The sequence below is a fragment of the Chelonia mydas genome, chromosome 5, assembly GCF_015237465.2.
Source record: "Chelonia mydas isolate rCheMyd1 chromosome 5, rCheMyd1.pri.v2, whole genome shotgun sequence".
NCBI classification, from domain to species: domain Eukaryota; kingdom Metazoa; phylum Chordata; order Testudines; family Cheloniidae; genus Chelonia; species Chelonia mydas.
Window position 1 is genome coordinate 81,073,023 of NC_051245.2, and position 18,065 is coordinate 81,091,087.

The following is an 18,065-nucleotide window of genomic DNA, read 5'->3' on the forward strand; positions in this document are numbered from 1 at the left end:
CATGGTTTAAATGAATTCAGTGCTTGTGTAAGAAGCTAGATTGTCAGCACTGGCAGAGTAAGTTCTTTTATCTGGAGAAAGTACTGCATGAACTGTAGAAGTTTTTCTATATCACCCTCCTCAGTGTGCCTCCAGAGAAACTGCTTCTAGAGGTGAAAAGGGAATTCCTTTTTCTAGATTCATTCAGCCTTTGGCAAATTGTTAGAGAGAAGGGACAACTGTCCACTAAGAAGTGCACTGGATCCACCAACCCATGTCACATGAATTGCCCACCAGCAGGTAGCTGCATTGAACTATTTCTGGGGCTCCATACAGCCCTGTGCACACCTGAATCCCACCTTGTGCAACTACTAGCTCTTTCTCATCAGTTTCTCTTTTTACCCCAAACTGAAGGTGGTTTCTCATTATGTCTGGTCTTGATTCAAGTTTTCGAGGTTGCATTGCTGGTATTACCCTTTCCGTCAGTCTTCAGCTCTTGGTGTTGTGGATGGGAGAACAGATGAAGAAAAGGTTTAGCACATCTGGGTGAATGAGTTGCAAGCATTCTATGGGGTGACTAGAGGCTATTGTGAGTATGGGAGAGGGAGGGTAGTCACAAACGTGAAATGCATCTGGATACTCCTGGACACTTCTCTTTACATACAGCACCACAAAACCCATGGTTGTAACAACCTAAGGTAAAACTTTGTTACTAATAGCCAAGGCTGAATTTGAGCTTTCACCTCAAGGTAAGAGATTCTACATTTTTTCACTAAGGTCCAGATCCACAAAAGTATTTATTTAGGCTCCTAACTTCCATTGATCTCAATGGAAGTTTGGAACCTAAATACTTTTATGGATGTGGCCTTTAATTCTTGAACAATCCAGGCCTGCTGGAGTACAGCTGACCAATGTACACAACCAATTCTGAAAGAATTATAACTCATTTGTACCAGCCTACTTCACCTTAACTTTAGTTATCTTACATATTGTCTCCTTTTGTTTTTTTGTCTTATTTTCTTGTTTGCTGGAAGTTGATTCTTTAAACAATTTATCTTGTGTGCTGTGTTAACCTTTTATCTGAATATAATTGTTAGCTGTGGATTTAAATAGAGTTTTCATTCAGTCTGCTTCTTCTTTGGTTATCTGGGAAAAACAACAATGACAATTTATTGCTTTGTTTTATTTCCCTATTTTTCTCCCTTTCTACTTTGTTGTTTTTCACCAGAAAAGCTTGCAGGGAGACAGAGCAGGGGCCATTAGTAAAAAACGACCACCTACATACACACCCTCACCACCCAGGTTAGACATATGTAGTGCCACACCTATAATCTTACTAACTTGTCACACCCATAGTATCTTAACCTCATACACATCATTTAGACATTTCTGTTTTAGTGCATGTGTGTTTACTGCCCTGCCTCATGTACTGTTCCTACAGTGTTCAGAAAACTGTGAAGAGGTATGCTCTTCATGAGATATGAAAAACTGGATGTGCTAAACAAATCTTTCTTCATATTCCCCCCTTATCATTGAGTTCGCCACATTCAGTGAAGCAAGTTAGTGAATGTAGTTTAAGCAATACTACACATTCACATTCAGGAAAGACAATGATGGAAACAGTTCTGTAAGCAAAAACAGCAAGAGAAAAAAAAAACAGAGATGATGCTATGTGCTATAACTTTATTGTGTGAGCATTGTTGAAAACTTATATTGCCCGTTACAGAAGAAGGTGATTGAACATGTTAACAGCAGTTGGATTCTTGGGCAATGTATTAAATCGATGCAGGGATCATTTTCACACAGAATGGTGATTCTTGCTGCAGCTTAGCCAGGAGGCCAGCCCAACTGACGTCCACCAAGAACATGGAGATGTACATGATAGACAGACTGCCCACCATCTGGCCCTTCATTCACGACCATTCGGTATCCCTTGGTCAAGCCCAGTTCAGCAGCACACTTCTTGCCAACAATCATTAAATGTCCAAGAAGCTGAAAGGATTAAAAGGGAAGAGAGAGAGAGAGAGAGAGAGAGAGAGAGAAAAATCAACCACAAAAACAATTATGAGTAATTTGAAGAACAGTTTATCAGTTATGTGGAATAACTGTTAAAAAAAATTCTCCACGAAAATTTTAAAAACTACAGTGAAAAGAAATTGCATATAAGATCAAGAATCTGATTTATAAAAGGGCTTTTAAAAAAAAAAAAAAAAAAAAAAAAAAAAAAAAGGAGGGGGGGGGGGAATTCGAGGCAAGTTCCAGCGAATGGAAGTCACAGGCGGCCAGCACCTTTCAGGATTAGGCCCCTTTCATTCCTTAGGCAATGAAGAAAAATCCAATTAAAAAAAAAAAGTTGACTTATTTAGTATATGTTCACAAAGACTTCGGGCCCGATTTTCAAGAGAGCTGAGACCTTCTGGTTCTCATGATTTCAGGCACCTCTTGCCAACCCTAACACATTATTTTCTATACTAGAACAAGAATCATCTAGTGTAGAACAGAAGGATGAACATTAGAATATATTTCAAAACCAAAGCAATATTTCTGCACTAGAAATGTGCATTTCTAAAACTACATAATATTTTTCATTGACTATTAGTTATTTGTACTGCAATAGCAGCCAAGATACAATAGATGCTGTTCAAATTCCTACAAAGGAGAAAGAGTCCATGCACCAAAGAGCTGGCATTCTAGCAACTACTAAAGTTTTAAAAAAAGAAAAAAGTTACTGCCCTAATGAGACTACAATCTATGACCACTGAAAGCTACAAAATGTAGTGCGGAGCCATGGTTCCAGAAAAGGTGAAACAGCCTGTAGCTCTTTATAGTGAGAGTGTGAGTCAAGAACAAAAAACATTCTGATCAAGTGTCGGTTAACTTCCTAATCCTAAATACACAGCACTTTCATGATTCACCTGAACAATTTCACATTTGGACTTCCATTTCTTTGGATTTCTTTCATTTTAAAATAAAGTCACTCCTCCCCCAATACACCACTTTAAGCATTAACAATCAAGCTGTTTTATCACAAGCACTAGAACAAATTATATAGGGAGGCTGTGGAATCACTATCATTGGAGGTTTTTAAGAACAGGTTAGACAAACACCTGTTGGGATGATCCCGATAATGCTTAATTCTGCCTGAGTGCAAGGGACTAGACTAGATGATCTATCAAGGTCCCTTCCGGTCCTACACTTCTATGATTCTACTCTAATGGGCCACCAGGAGACAAATTCTGAGAAGGCATTTCTCTAGCTGAGTGACCAACGATTCAGAATGGAAAGTTACACCTGATGCCAATGCAAAGCTGATAATGTTCCTCTACTGTCTCTCCTTTCTTTGCACACATCTCCCTTCCAAGGTTTTGTTTGTTTTTTATTTTTATTTTTTGGCAGACTTGTACCAACTTCCACCAGCTCAACATTGTAATAACTTACTCAACAAAGCGTGTGGCAGAACTAATTACAGGGTACATCTGCCACTGAACGTTTTAAAGGATGGCACCCTGTCATAGTCCTAGGTCAGGTGGTCTCAGAGTAGCTAATGAATTATTAAGAATGCCGCTGCATCTTGTGAATGTGTTTTGGTCATTTTATATTGTAACTTTCAGAGCTTTTGTTTTAAAGCTATGTTGTAATAACATTTAAACTTGGAGTTAAAGCACCATAGGCATGCATTGCACCTTTCAAGCAGAAAATAAAACAAGATTCCTGCCCTAAAGAACTAATAGTTTTCAGATGTTATAATGGTAGATTCAATGTAGACAGAATTTACAGAGGAGAAGGACCTCAGAATATTGGTTGATCACAGGATGACTATAAGCCGCCAATGTGATATGGCCGTGAAAAAAGCTAATGCGGTCTTGGGATGCATCAGGCGAGGTATTTCCAGTAGAGATAAGGAGGTGTTAGTACTGTTATACAAGGCACTGGTGAGACTTCACCTGGAATACTGTGTGCAGTTCTGGTCTCCCATGTTTAAGAAGGATGAATTCAAACTGGAACAGGTACAGAGAAGGGCTACTAGGATGATCCGAGGAATGGAAAACCTGTCTTCTGAGAGGAGACAAAGAGCTTGGCTTGTTTAGCCTAACCAAAAGAAGGCTGAGGGAAGATATGATTGCTCTCTATAAATATATCAGAGGGATAAACACCATGGAGGGAGAAGAATTACTTAAGCTCAGTACCAATGTGGACACAAGAACAAGTGGATATAAACTGGCCATCAGGAAGTTTAGACTTGAAATTAGACAAAGGTTTCTTCCCATCAGAGGAGTGAAGTTCTGGAACAGCCTTCCAAGGGAAGCAGTGCGAGAAAAAGACATCTGGCTTCAAGACTAAGCTTGATAAGTTTATGGAAGAGATGATATGATGGGATAGCCTAATTTTGGCATTTAGTTGATCTTCAACTATTAGCAGTAGATATGCCCAATGGCCTGTGATGGGATGTTAGATGGGGTGGAATCGGAGTTACTACAGAGAATTCTTTTCTGGGTGACTGGCTGGTGAGTCTTGCCCCATGCTCAGGGTTTAGCTGATCGCCATATTTGGGGTCGGGAAGGAATTTTCCTCCAGAGCATATTGGCAGAGGCCCTGCGGGTTTTTCGCCTTCCCCTGCAGTGTGGGGCACGGGTCACTTGCTGGAGGATTCTCTGCACCTCGAAGTCTGTAAACCACGATTTGAGGACTTCAGTAGCTCAGACATAGGTTAGAGGTTTGTTATAGGAGTGGGTGGGTGAGATTCTGTGGCCCACGTTGTGCAGGAGGTCGGACTAGACGAGCATAATGGTCCCTTCTGACCTTAAAGTCTATGATTCTATGTAGTAATGTAGTCTAATACATTTTCACAATACTTACAGATTCATCTGAATCTTCTGCTTCAGATAATTGGACAATTGGCTTCTTAGGAACCACTAGGAAATGCGTTGGAGCTTGAGGTGAAATGTCATGGAACGCAAGGCACTAGAGAAAGAAATTATTAAGAACTGAAGCACTAACTTTTTAGATGAAAATAAGCCCCATATATAAATCTGAACATCTCATTACTACCCACATCCCTACCAGTATATACTGAAGTTGAGATGGTAACTTCAATAACTTTCCAAAATTAGCCCTGGTTACTTGATATCCCTTAAAAGGTAGTTAGCAATAAGAGGAAAACCTTAACTCACATTAACACAGAACGCCCACATACAGAGGCCTACAAAGAACAGTTTTTAGTACGAACAAAGAACACTGGTTGGTTTATTTTCAGAAATTACTTACAACTATTTATACAGCATTCTAAATAACAAAAAGCAACTTTTCAGGCAATAAACTATACGGATTCCAGCAATATATCCTCTACAGTTTACCATGATTAGAGGCAAAGTTTCTTAAAACTTTCACGTAGACAAAGGGAAATAAATACACCTATATACACATCTTGGCTGCAAAGCAGCAACACAGAAATTGCTTTAGAGACTACTTCAAAACCATTTAGTGTTCTAGAATAAAATTTCCCCTCCACAGCTGTGATATTATCCTGACCTATTAAGATATTGGCTCTTCAACTGTCATTAGCTATATGGGTCATACAAATGGTAGATTTTTTCAGTAAGAACCCATCTTCTGCATTGCATTTGTATGGGACCTGATTTTCACAAGCAAAGAGTAACCACAGCTTGCAATGATTTCAATGTTTAGTCAACCCCAGGTGGATCCAGTCAGATTCAAACTGCTAGATAAAAGAACTGGATTATTATGTTGCACTAGTAAATATGCAACTTTTCCTAATTTTAGGAGTCAAAATACGAGGCATGCCATTAAAAATTAGCCAAATCCAACAGTATCAGTGCCAAATTAGGATTTTGATAGCTTTCTCATAGCAGGATGGCTGCCTCTTCTACTTGTACAAATTCTGCGTTTGTGGCCAAACTATGGTATGAACCAGATGCCAGATCAGAGTTCATGCAATGCTGCTGCAGACAGACACACCTATGTCTTGATTTTTAAAATGCAAGAGTGGTTAAACATGTTCTCTATTTAGACAGAATTTAGATCTTTGAAGCCCAATACAGGCTGGATCCAGGTGTTGGATCCAAGTGTTGGCAGTACTACCATGCCAGGATGCACTGTTGGGTTGTTTTTTGTTGTTGTTGTGTTTTGCTAAAGAAGGAGCAGCTAAAGTTATTCTTTAATAGCTAAGTAATGCCATCTGCGGGGGGGGGGGAATGGCTGGATCACGTTAGATCCAGGGAACAGATGCAAGTATTTAGCGCACTACTTGCACCAACCAGGATCCATTAAGGTCCAGAGACTTTTTTTTGTTTCAGAAGGCCCGCTACACTTCTCTATTTATGCTTTGGAGAGAGGGGCGTGGTGGCCAAAAATAAGCTACCCAGGATCCAGGGTTTGGCAGCACCGCTGCGCTGCACCAACAGGAAGCCGTGGAACTTGGAGGACTGGGATCAAAACCAAGGTTTCCCTTTTCCCACAAATGTCTATGATAAAAGGCCCGGCTGCCAGTCAGCGTAGCAACACCGCCGCAACCAGATCGGGGAGACGCAGCAGTTTTAAGCCCACTGCCCCCAGCTGGGGAGGCCGAAGACTTTGCCCTTCGGGACAGCGAGCTCCGGGGTGACAGAGGCAATTGGGCATTTCGCGCCGTCAGCCCACGTTTTCTCTCTGCCCGCAGCGAGCCCTGCACGGTCAGCCACGGCACCCGCCCCGGGAGCAGCACATGGATCCCCCCGCACCCCAGCCTGCAAGGCCGGGCGCCCCACCACGCCCCGGGCAGCTGCTGCCGGAGGAGGGCACGCCGCGGCAGCCGCCCGCCTCCCCGCCACATGCAAGCGCGCCGCCCGGGAGCCCGCCGCAGCCGCCGCCTCCCCCTCCCGCCGCGCCCCCAGCCCCCACCTGCTCGTCCTCGAAGATGATTTTGGCCGGGATCTCCTTGCGGATGATCTTCCCGAAGATGGTTTCCCCGCCGGGCCGGGCGGCCTGCGCCTTACGGATCTCGTCGGCCATCGCTGCCGGCTGCCGCCCCGTGCGTGCAGAGTCTGACGGCCCGCTGCGAGGGCCCCGCCAGCCTCAGCCCACGGCATTGGTGCTCTCGCCTGCCCATCACCCTGTCCCCGCCCTGCTGGGCACGGATTTAAAGGGACCGCAGAGCGCTTCTTGCCGTGCTGCTGGGCTCTGTCATTGCTGTGAAACGTCGTCCGGTGAAATCGGCCCCCAAATGTAGGGGCTGGTCCTGTAGACATTTACTCCACTGACCCCAAAACTTCCTTGCATGTCCATAACTGTGAAATATGTCCATCCTCTGTGCACACTTTCCCTTGCTAAGCAGACTCACACCAGTTCTGCCTGTTCTGAGGAGAGTTAGGCCATGTATACGCTACAGAGTTAAGTCGACTTAAGTTTTGTCAATGATCATAAGTTGTTTTAATAACATCAGTGGAGCACATTCACACAATGCTCCTTGTGTCCACTGAGCGAGTCCACAGTCATTGCATCGGCAGAGAGAACGTTGCATCATGTGTAGCTATTACTGTGCAACTCACAACCCTCTGTCACCCTGGGCCACTGGGACCTCCGAGAACGGATTGTGGTGAATCATGGGGATGTGCTTGCTGTCCCATGATGCAGTTCTTTCCATCCCATCATTCCTTGGGCTTCATACTTCATTTGCTCCATTTTTCAACAGCCCTTGTAAACTATGCACCTGCCATCTCTGCCTGACAACGTGGATCCTGAGCTGCTGATCATTCTGGTGATGAGCGTGATGAACACAACGCAGCTGGTCCTGCAGTATTACATGAGCTGTGAAACAGAGAGTGTATCGGTTATGCCTGCCCTGCTTTCTGCCATAGAAACAAATAATTCAAGATTGCTGCTGACATTCACAGAACAGCTTGCCATGGTGGAGCATCGGTACTGGGTTCGGGAAACAAGCCCTGAGAGGTGGGATTGCATCATGATGCATGTATGGGATGACGAGCAGTGGCTGCAGAACTTTCGGATGCACAAATCCACCTTCCTGGAACTGTGTGCAGAGCTTGCCCCAGCATTGCGGCATAAGGACACCGGAATGAGAGCTGCCCTCACTGTGGAAAAGTGAGTCTGGCAACTCCAGACTGCTACTGGTCAGTCGTGAATCAGTGTGCAGTTCGAAAGTCCACCATGGGGTCTGCAGTGATGCAAGTGTGCAGGTCCTGCTACAAAGGACTGTGATTCTCGGTAATGTGCAGGAAATAATTGATGGCTTTGAGGCAATGGGATTCCCTAACTGTGGCAGGATGACAGATGGAACACATACCCCAGTTTTGGCCCCCAACCATCTTGCAATGGAGTACATCAACTCAAAGGGCTACTTGCCCATGGTCTAGCAGGCGCTGGTGGATCACCAGGGCCGTTTCACTGGCATCAGTGCAGGGTGGTCAGGGAAGGTGCATAATGCATGCATTTTTCAGAAAACTGGACTGTATAGAAAGTTGAATGCTCAGACTTTCTTTCCAGACCAGAAAATTCCAATGGGAGATGTGAAAAATGCCCATAGGGACCTTGGAGACCCCGCAAACCCCTTACTCTCAGGGCTCATGAAGACTTACACCAGAAACCAAGTCAGCAGCAAAGAGCGCTTCAACAATAAGCTTAGCAGGTACCGAACGATGGTCGAATGTGCCTTTGGCTAATTAAAAGGTCTCTGGCGCTGTCTTTTTGGCCAGTTAGACTTCAATGAGGAAAATATTCCAATGGCCATTGCAGCCTGCTGTACTCTCCATAATATTTGCTAATCGAAAGGGGAAAAGTTTGCCCCAGGGGTGGGCCGCTGACGGCGCTGAAGCTGACCGTCTGGTTGCTGATTTTAAGCAGCCAGATACAAGGGCAATTAGAGGGGCACAGTGGAAGGCTATATGAATCAGGGAGGCTTTGAAGGAGCATTTTGACAATGATTCCCAGTAATGTCTGTATTTGGTGCATTCAGCCAGGCAATATTTAGTTTCTGCCATGACGTACTTGCTTCTTGAGTGTTAACTGTAAGGAGCAAATAGTCCTACGTACAGCCAATGTGTCTCAGTGCTAAGACTGAGCGATATATGTATGTATTTCACAAATTAAGACTCATTTTATTTCAAAGACTCAAGTTTAATAACAGGATCAAACACAAACTTGGTCAAACGAAGGGCATGACAAAGAAGAACAGTCTCGCGGTTAGGGCTCTCATAGCTGGGTGTAACTCCAACTTTCATTGGGAAACCAGTCCCCAGGAGTGGAGCACACGGGGTACTGTGAGGACCAGGTACACACAAGGAATGCCCTGGGGGAATTTGGGGAGAGCATGGACTGCAGTTCTGTAGTGACTGGAGGCGAAGTCGGACACAGATTGCTGCAAATGCAGGCTCATGAGGGACTTCAATATCTCTGGTCCTCGAGGAGCTTTATCATCCACTACTACCCCCTGTCCTTTCCTGGCTATCCAGCCTCAGTCTTTTATTAATTGTCTCCCTTCACACTCTTGTTTCGCTCTGTTCTGCATCTGTTGACTGCAGCACCTCGCGAAACAGCCTTACTCCCAGGGCCGTCCCTAGCTATTCTGGAGCCCTACGCAGCCCCCACATGGGGTGTGTATGTGTGGGACCCTAGGCCTCTGCGCGGGGGGGGGGGGGGGGGGGCGGGGGAGTGGTGGGGGCTGGCCCTAGGCCTCGGGGGCGGGCTGGCTTGGGAGGCAGGGGGGAACCATCCCGGCCCTGCTGCAGAGCTCAGGGAAGTGGGGTCGGGGTGAGAAGAGGCAGGGCGGAGCAAGGGCGGTGGCCACGGGGAAGAGTTGGAGCAGGGGCTGGAGCAGCATGCAGCAGCGCAGGGCACCAGGAAATTTGATGTCCCAAATTTCCTGGTGCCCTACGCAGCTGCGTACTTTGTGTATGGGTAAGGATGGCCCTGCTTACTTCTCCTTGGTCGCCACCTTATCTGATAGAGGCACTCCGCCACTGTGGAGGAATGCATTCTGAAGAGCACATCTGCAGAAGGCAAAGAAACAATGAATAGAAACAGTATTGTGAGTGTGCTCACTGCTGTGAATCACAAAAGTTATACACACCTCTTTCTCACTGTCCCTTGGCTAGTACCAGGTTGTCGTGAGACCTAATTATGGTGAGTTCACAGGGAAGGAGGTGGTGAGCAAGAGGGAAAGGGCAGGAAGGGACAATGAGTAGTTTGTGAAGGGGGGTTAATAACCCGCTAGGGAGCCTATTGTGAATATCGGTACTCTTTTCCACCGGCTAGGGTAATAGAACCCAATATCTCACTACTAAGGGTAACCCAGCATGCAAGGGAGCATCTCCTACATGCGTGTGGCTTCAGACCGGCTCCATATGCTGCTCACCTGTGTGCTGCTCTGGTCCCTCCAGAAATAATTGCTGGATGATGCAGCAAAGTTTCCTACAGCAGGGGGAGAAACAGGCAGTTCTCCCACGGAACCTTCAGCAGAAGATTTCAGAATACCTACTGCAATGTTTCCTAGAGATCACTATGGGGGATTCCGAGACATCCCCATGTACATTAACAAACTTTTCTGCCATGGCCCCACTGTGTAGATGGACAGGCTCTGTTGTTAATTTCTGTCCCTTATCTCTCCTCTACCATATAACAAAGTACATGAAAGCTCAGTTTCCTCTCACCGGGCAGTATCAAAGCAAAATGAGCACTTACCGGAGCTCCCCTCTCCTGAATCCTGTGTGCCAGAGCTGGAGTGCTGGGACTAGCTAGACTCCTCCAGAGTGGAAAAAAGAGGTCCTGACTCACCTCAACACCAGACAACCTTGCTGTGTGCTCCACATCATCCTCCACCTCTTCATTCACCACTTCCTCATCAGGGTTGAGTCCACTGGCCCCTGCCTCCAGTCCCCCCGAAGTATCCATGGGGCTCCTGGCAGTGGAAGTGGGGTCGCTGGCATCTGCCGAGGATGGCGTGCAGCTCCTCCTTTGGTGCCACATCAGAGCAACGGTTGGCCTCCCTTGTCTTCTGGCATGCCTGCCTCAGCTCTTTGATTTTCTCACAACACTGTTGCATGTCCCTTTTGTGCCCCTTCTCCTGCATGCCATTAGCAATCAGCCCATAAGTACAAAAATTCCTACGGCTGGTGCAAAGCTGTGATTGCACAGCCTCCTCTCCCCATAGACTCAGCAGATTAAACAGCTCTGGTGCGCTCCATGCAGGAGCGCGTCTACTGTGGAAAGCTGGCATAGTCAGCTGGGAAGTTGCTGTGTGAACTGTGCATGCGGAGCAAACAGGAAGAGGAATTTCAAAAATTCACGGGTTGCAGAGTAACAGACGTGTTAGTCTGTATCCGCAAAAAGAACAAGAGTACTTGTGGCACCTTGGAGACTAACAAATTTATTTGAGCATAAGCTTTCATGGGCTACAACCCACTTCATCGGATGCATAGAATGGAACATATAGTAAGAAGATATAGATATATAGATATATATATGTACACATATAGGGAAGATGAAAAGGTGGAGTAAGAGGCTAGATGAGCTATTATCAGCAGGAGAAAAAAAAACTTTTGTAGTGATAATCAGGATGGCCCATTTAGACCATTGACGAGAAGGTGTGAGGATACTTAACATGGGGAAATAGATTCAATATGTGTAATGACCCAGCCACTCCCAGTCTCTATTCAAACCCAAGTTAATGGTATCCAGTTTGCATATTAATTCAAGCTCAGCAGTTTCTCGTTGGAGTCTGTTTTTGAGGGCCTTTATATGGGGGACGGGGGCATATACCTTTGTACCTTCAGGGCAGTAGAGTTCAAACCACTGACCAGAGCAGTCATGATGGGCATTCACCTCCTGGAGGCCAATTAGGGCGATATAACCAAGTGAGGTGTCTACACTGACGCTGCATCGCCCTAACTATGTTGCAAAAAGCTCTACGCTGCTTGTCAAGATGGTTTTATTATGTTGGCATAGCAGGGGAATTACATTGTCAGGAGGAGCATTTCAGTACATACACCTCCACGGTTTTGTCGACGAAAGCTGGCTTTTGTGGACAAAACTGTGTAGTATAGACAGTGCCTTAGATGACAAAATGGCACTGGCAGCTGGTCTACATTAGCATTCCCATCACTGCTAGCACTGACTGGAGATTTTGAGAAAAATCTTAGCATTTTAGTCCTGCACATTGGTCCATCTTCCAACCACAAATCTAGACAAATGCACCACACTTCACTGAGATCAACAAACATAATCCATGCAGTGTTTCTAGGTGAAGTTGCTTTTGAGAGATGAAATGTTAAAAAATATTAGAAAACGTTCCAAAAGCTAAAACAAAAACAAAAAAACACAGTCCACTTAACCTTTTTAACCTTCATAGTTTCCAAAGCCCTGGTTTGATTTTTCTCACACTTTCCATAACATTTCTTGAATATAGGATCATTATATGCTCTTGTAAGGGAAATATGTGATTTAACCATAACTATGGAGAGAATTGTGGGCAAAATTCTGTTCTCAGACCAGTGTAAATTTTGAGTTACTTCAGTTATTTTAAGATGGTATAAAAGAGCAGAACTTGTCATACTCCTTCCATAATGGCTGTCTAGTAATAATATGTCCTGGGGCACTACAAAGAAAGGTTTGACCAAACAAATCAAAGAACCATGGGCTGACATTCTGCCCTTTACCTCATCCCAGTGTATGTAGGTATTTTGGAACATATATGTCCTAGGGGTACTGTTTTGCTTAGTTGTAAAGGGGTAAGCTAAGGACAGAATTTCTGCCTCAGCTTTTAATTTCCTTGCTTTTCTATGTTTGTCAGACAGTGAATGTTATTTTAACAACGATGTTGTTAAACTTCCTTTTTTTATTTCACAGGATTAAAATGTCTTTAAGGAAAGAATATAAAAATAGACATAATTGACTAGATACAAAATGATAGATCAATATATTACATAAATACTTATTTAAGGCCCTGATCCTACAAAACTTACTCATGTATTTAACAGTATGCTCTGTAAGTAGGCCCATTAATTTCATTGGAGTCCTTAGCCTCTGCTATTTACTAGATATTAATAGCTCAAAGAAAGATGATAAACCAACATAATTTTAAAACATTATTCTAAATGTGCAGCAGCATTTTTTCAAATGTAATAAACAGACCTGGTTAAATAATTTTATCAAACTACTTATTTAATTTTGCAATAGCTTAAAAATAGTGAAAAATATTTCTCTAATTCACCCAGTTTTTATGAATAGTTGAATAATTCACTAATGTGGCTCTTGAACCTGCAACCGTATTTGATGAAAAAGAGTCTTGCACCTCTTAGTGGATCGTATTCTAGGATCAGGGCTATGTTCACTGAATAATTTATTCAACATATTTCAGGAAGTTTTCCAAAAAAAATTTCATGATTATTAAAAATTATTCCTTCAGCGTTAGTAATAAATGTTAAAATAATGTTTCTGCTCCTATTTAACAAATGTTATCGCAAAGTAAATTTCCCTCAAAGGGAATAATCTCCTGAAAAGAGAAGATGATAATGGAAATGCTGACAGACTGTTACATATATATTGTATGCAATTATCATTAAACAAAGGAATATAGTTATCTAAATTTAAAAAAGTCTAATTTAAAGCTGCAAAGATGATTAAGGAATTACAGTTCCTATTCCATCCTCAATTAATCCTATCAAAAGATTCAGCCTTTGGCTAATTTTTTAACTCAGCTATAAACCACTAAAAATATTAGGTGTATAAAGAAAATAACAACCGATTCTTAACTAACACATTACAAATACAACACTTAATGGCTTACACACCATAAAGTTTGACATATCTTAGAAAGAGAACTGTCTATTTTTGTTAGAGAAATGAATTTTTTAAATTAAAAATTGCATCCATGAATGAAAATCGGAGTGACCGAGACACCTTTAGGTTCATTGTATGCTTTCCTATAATCAGACTCATATGGAGTCAATCACTGGATTCAGGTGTTTTGATGTGAGAAGGAGAAAAGTAATAACATTTTCCCTTTCTCAGAAAAAGGTGATGATAGGGTCACTTGATGGCTTAATAGATAATTAATGAAATGACAGAGCTTTCTACCTCTCAGTCACTGCTCTGTTTCTAGCGCAATTGCCAGCGTCCTATAACTGCTATCATTTGTTTGATGATCCATAGGATTGTTTGATGATCTGTGAGCTGTCAGTCTCACTTCTCTTCCTAGTGGAGAGGTGTCCACATAATAAAAACCAGCCTCACGACAATTGGTATTAACTGATTTTATAAGCCCCAATCTGGCAACTGGCTCTGCATGGGCAAACCCCTGTGCTCGCAAGGAGTACCTTGACTTCAGTGGGGCTCCGAGTGGACACAGGAGGTAACTCTATAGAGACAGTTGTAGGAATAGGAATGGGGCCATAGTTGGTAGTCTCAAGCAAAGAAATAATGAACTATTTGGTGTGATGACGAGGCATACTGGATCAGATCTGTGATCCATCTAGTCCAATCTTCTGTCTCTACAGTGGCCACTACGAGATGCTTCAGAGGACAGTCCAAAAAATCCCACAGTAGGGAGATAGATGCTTGAGATTCTGCCCCTATGAAAGCCTTGTGTAATAGTTGGACATGGCTAAAACCCTGAAGCATGACATTTTATATCCCTTCCAAAACATCTTTTTTAGCATTAATTATTATAACTCTGGAAACTCATGCTATCCATATAAATGTCCGCTCTCTCTTTCAGTCTTATTGAAGTCTTAGTAGAAATGTCATCCTATGTCAGAGTTCCACAGTCACATTACATATTGTGTGAAGGATGGTCAGGTTGTCAGGCTACTAGCCTGCTACTTGAGTGAACTATTCCCTGTTATGTTAACCTTCCTCCATGACCTTCAGCAAGTCACTTAGACCCAGATCCTCAAAGGTATTTAGGCACCTAACTCCCATTGAACTCAATGGAAATCAGACACCTAAATACCTTTGAGGATCTGGGCCTTAATCTCTCAGTTCCTTATCAGTAAAATAGGAATAATTGTGCTTCCCTACCTCAGAGGGGTGCTGTGAGGATAAATACATTAAAGATTGTGAGGTACTCAGCTACTACAGTAATGGGGGCTATATAAGTATGTAAACTAGAATTTATCAGTTTTGAATTTGTTACTTTTCAGCTTCAGCGTCCTTATTCTTGTAAAAAGAAAAGGAGTACTTGTGGCACCTTAGAGACTAATCAATTTATTTGAGCATAAGCTCACGAAAGCTTATGCTCAAATAAATTGATTAGTCTCTAAGGTGCCACAAGTACTCCTTTTCTTTTTGCGAATACAGACTAACACGACTGCTACTCTGAAACCTTATTCTTGTAGTATGAGATGAAGAAAAGATGCTTCCAGTCTACCTTCTCCATAATATTATTTTGTATGCTTTTATTATGTCTCTTCTGACTCATCTCCTTCCTCAGGTAAATAATAGTACTCTATTCAATCTCTCTCCATATGAATTTTTCCATTTCTCGTACCAGTGCCATAGTCCACCTCTGAACTTCCTCTAATTCTGCAATGTCCTTTTTTAGATGGTGACCAAAACTGAACACTCTATTCCAAGTGAGGGTGAACCACTGATGTATATAATGGCATTATAATATTTCCTATACTCTATTATTCTCTCTCCCATTTTTAATATTTTGTTTGCTTTGTTTTCTACAACTGCACATTGAGCACAGCTCTACAGAGCTGTCTGATACTCAGGTTCTTTTCCTGAGTTGACACAGTTAATTTAGAATCCAGTAAATTGTCTGAGTAGTTTAATTTTTCCCCTTCAATGCTGATTACTTTACATTTAGGATTTACCAGCATCATGTTGCCTATTCACCTAGCTTGGTTAGGTGCCTCTGGAGCTTCTCAGAGTCTTTTCCGGCCTTGACTAACCTAAATAATTTTGTCTCATCTGCAAATTTTGCCACCTCATTGCTCAGCTCCTTTTGCAGATTCTTAATGCATTAAATTTTCCTGTTAACAAAAAGTGCTAGAGTTCTTAGAACCAAGAATCACTTCCACTGGCATATGCTGCAAATGTTGGTAAACAGACTAAAAGGAATCTTTGATATCTATGGAGAAGTCAAAACAGTCCTGACTCCTGATATGAGTGGGTGTAATTCCTCTTGAAGTCAGCTGAGGAGCTGTGAATATTTTTCCAAGGCAGAATTTAACTCTGTGTCTGTAATTTTCAGTGATCAAAAATACAGCAGGTGCTTCAACTCTGAGGTTCTTCCTCAGTACCCATCTGAATGTTCTCTCATGCTGAAACGAAAAGATGTACGCTCCGGATTTTTTTGGTTGTTTTTTATAAACAAAAGAAAATGATACACTCCTCCCAAATCAGTTCTGACAAATAAGTCTTAATTATCTAGATGACCACAATTTCTTTGGAAATGGAAATTAAGTATAAGCAGAGTTAAACACTGGGTAGGGAGTAAAAAGCAGCTGTGCAACATAAATCTGTTAATTGGCTGGAAACTGATGACTTTCCAGTTACGAGTTTGAAAACTGAATGTTTTCTTCACCAAAAAAATAGCAAATTATACCATTTTCCATGTCATTTACAGTCTGGTGGTTTTAGGATCCCTAGGGTTTTACTGACTCTGAAGACTTTTAACAACATAATTTAAAATCTCATTAAAAATACTTTTCCCCCTCAGAAACCCTGTTATGGGATACAAAACCTAAAGAGCCCAGCACAGAGCCCAGTTCTCAGCTGCTCAGTGCCGGTTTTACAATGGCTCCAGTGGCTCCATGGAGCCAGGCCCATGCTCAGAAGGGGCCCCGGCCTGCTCCACTTGCACTGCGCCCCAAGACCCCTCTGGCTCCCCCCACCCACCACTTGCTCCTCTCGGGCTGCCCGCCAACTGGTCGAGGGCTCCTCTCCGCTCCATGGCCCCATCCCCTGCTCCTCTCAGCCCCTGGCTGGACCCCAGTGTACCTCTGGCTCTGGACAGTCTCTGCTTCCCACCACCTGTGGGGCCCCACCTGTCTCCCCGGAGCTGAGCCTCCTGGGACTGGTGTGTGTGTGGGTGGGGGAAACAGTGTGGAGGGCTTGGCTGGGCCCTTCCAGGCAAGTGCGTCTTGAGGGACCCCATCCGGGACTAGCTCTTGCCTGGCTGATCGCACCACTCCCAAGGAGCCAGAGCAATTCTTGGCCCTGGGACCAGCCCTGGCTGCGCTGCCGGCTCAGCGCGGCAGACACAGTCGCCTCCCAGCAGGGCTGCTGAGTGCGGCCGGGAGGCAGGGCTTGGGGGAGTGGGTCTGTGGGAAATCTGGGGATGGTGCTGAGCTGAGAAGGGGTGGGGAAGATGTGTGTGTGTGTTGGGAGTGGGGGTTCTGTGGGAGATGCTGGGCAGTTGTGGTAGGGCTGTGGGCAGGGGTGGTGGTGTGCAGGCCGCTGTGCATTTGTGGGTGGGTCTTGGGGGGCGCTGGGTATAGTGGGTCTGTGAGACCTCTGGCCACAGGGAGTCATGGGGTGTTGGGCAGGGGGGGCTGTGTGGTGTGGCATAGGCCCACCCCCGAAGAGAAGGGGCTTGCTGGCAGCACACGGCCGGGCAACCCACTGTGCATCTGGCAACTGCCGGTTTGTAAATAGTGCCCTCGCATTGGGTGGAGTGGGGCTTCCCCTGCCATGCCATACCCCATTGCCTCTAGCTGATCCCTCGCTCCGGAGACTGACCTCCCCACGCCATGTGCCATTGCCCTCATGGGGGCCCACAGATATGTTTGGAGCCAGCCCCACAAAAGGTTAATCCGGCCCTGCAGATGCTTGGTGCAACTCACTACTTTTAGTTCAAGGTCTGACCCAACTCCCATTGACATGCATACAAGTGTTTCAGCTGGTGTACGGGCAAGTTGGCATGGGCCCCCGTGCATTCAAGGTGCAGTTTAATTTATGCACAAGCAGCCTGCAGTAGCACATAGAGCCACATTGCAATGTATGGTGCTTTCTAAAAGCCCAAACTCCGGGAGGCATGTTGTTACGGGAGAGATGTCGCTTTCTAACCCTCATGCTTCCCGAGGGCGGCCTCAACCCGGCCACACCCAACAACAGCCACCAGGTTTAAA

The 18,065-nt window shown here is 44.2% G+C and overlaps 1 protein-coding gene across 1 annotated transcript; it reads right to left on the reverse strand.

Moving 5' to 3' along the window:
- Positions 1 to 1,648: 1,648 nt before the first annotated feature.
- On the reverse strand, positions 1,649 to 7,087 carry HINT1 (histidine triad nucleotide binding protein 1). Its single transcript, XM_037901660.2, has 3 exons — positions 6,877 to 7,087; positions 4,837 to 4,941; positions 1,649 to 1,971 (listed from the first exon to the last, which is right to left on the reverse strand). The coding sequence occupies exons 1-3, from the start codon at positions 6,985 to 6,987 to the stop codon at positions 1,807 to 1,809; spliced, it is 381 nt and encodes a 126-aa protein (XP_037757588.1). The 5' UTR covers positions 6,988 to 7,087; the 3' UTR covers positions 1,649 to 1,806.
- Between the last annotated feature and the right edge of the window lie 10,978 nt (positions 7,088 to 18,065).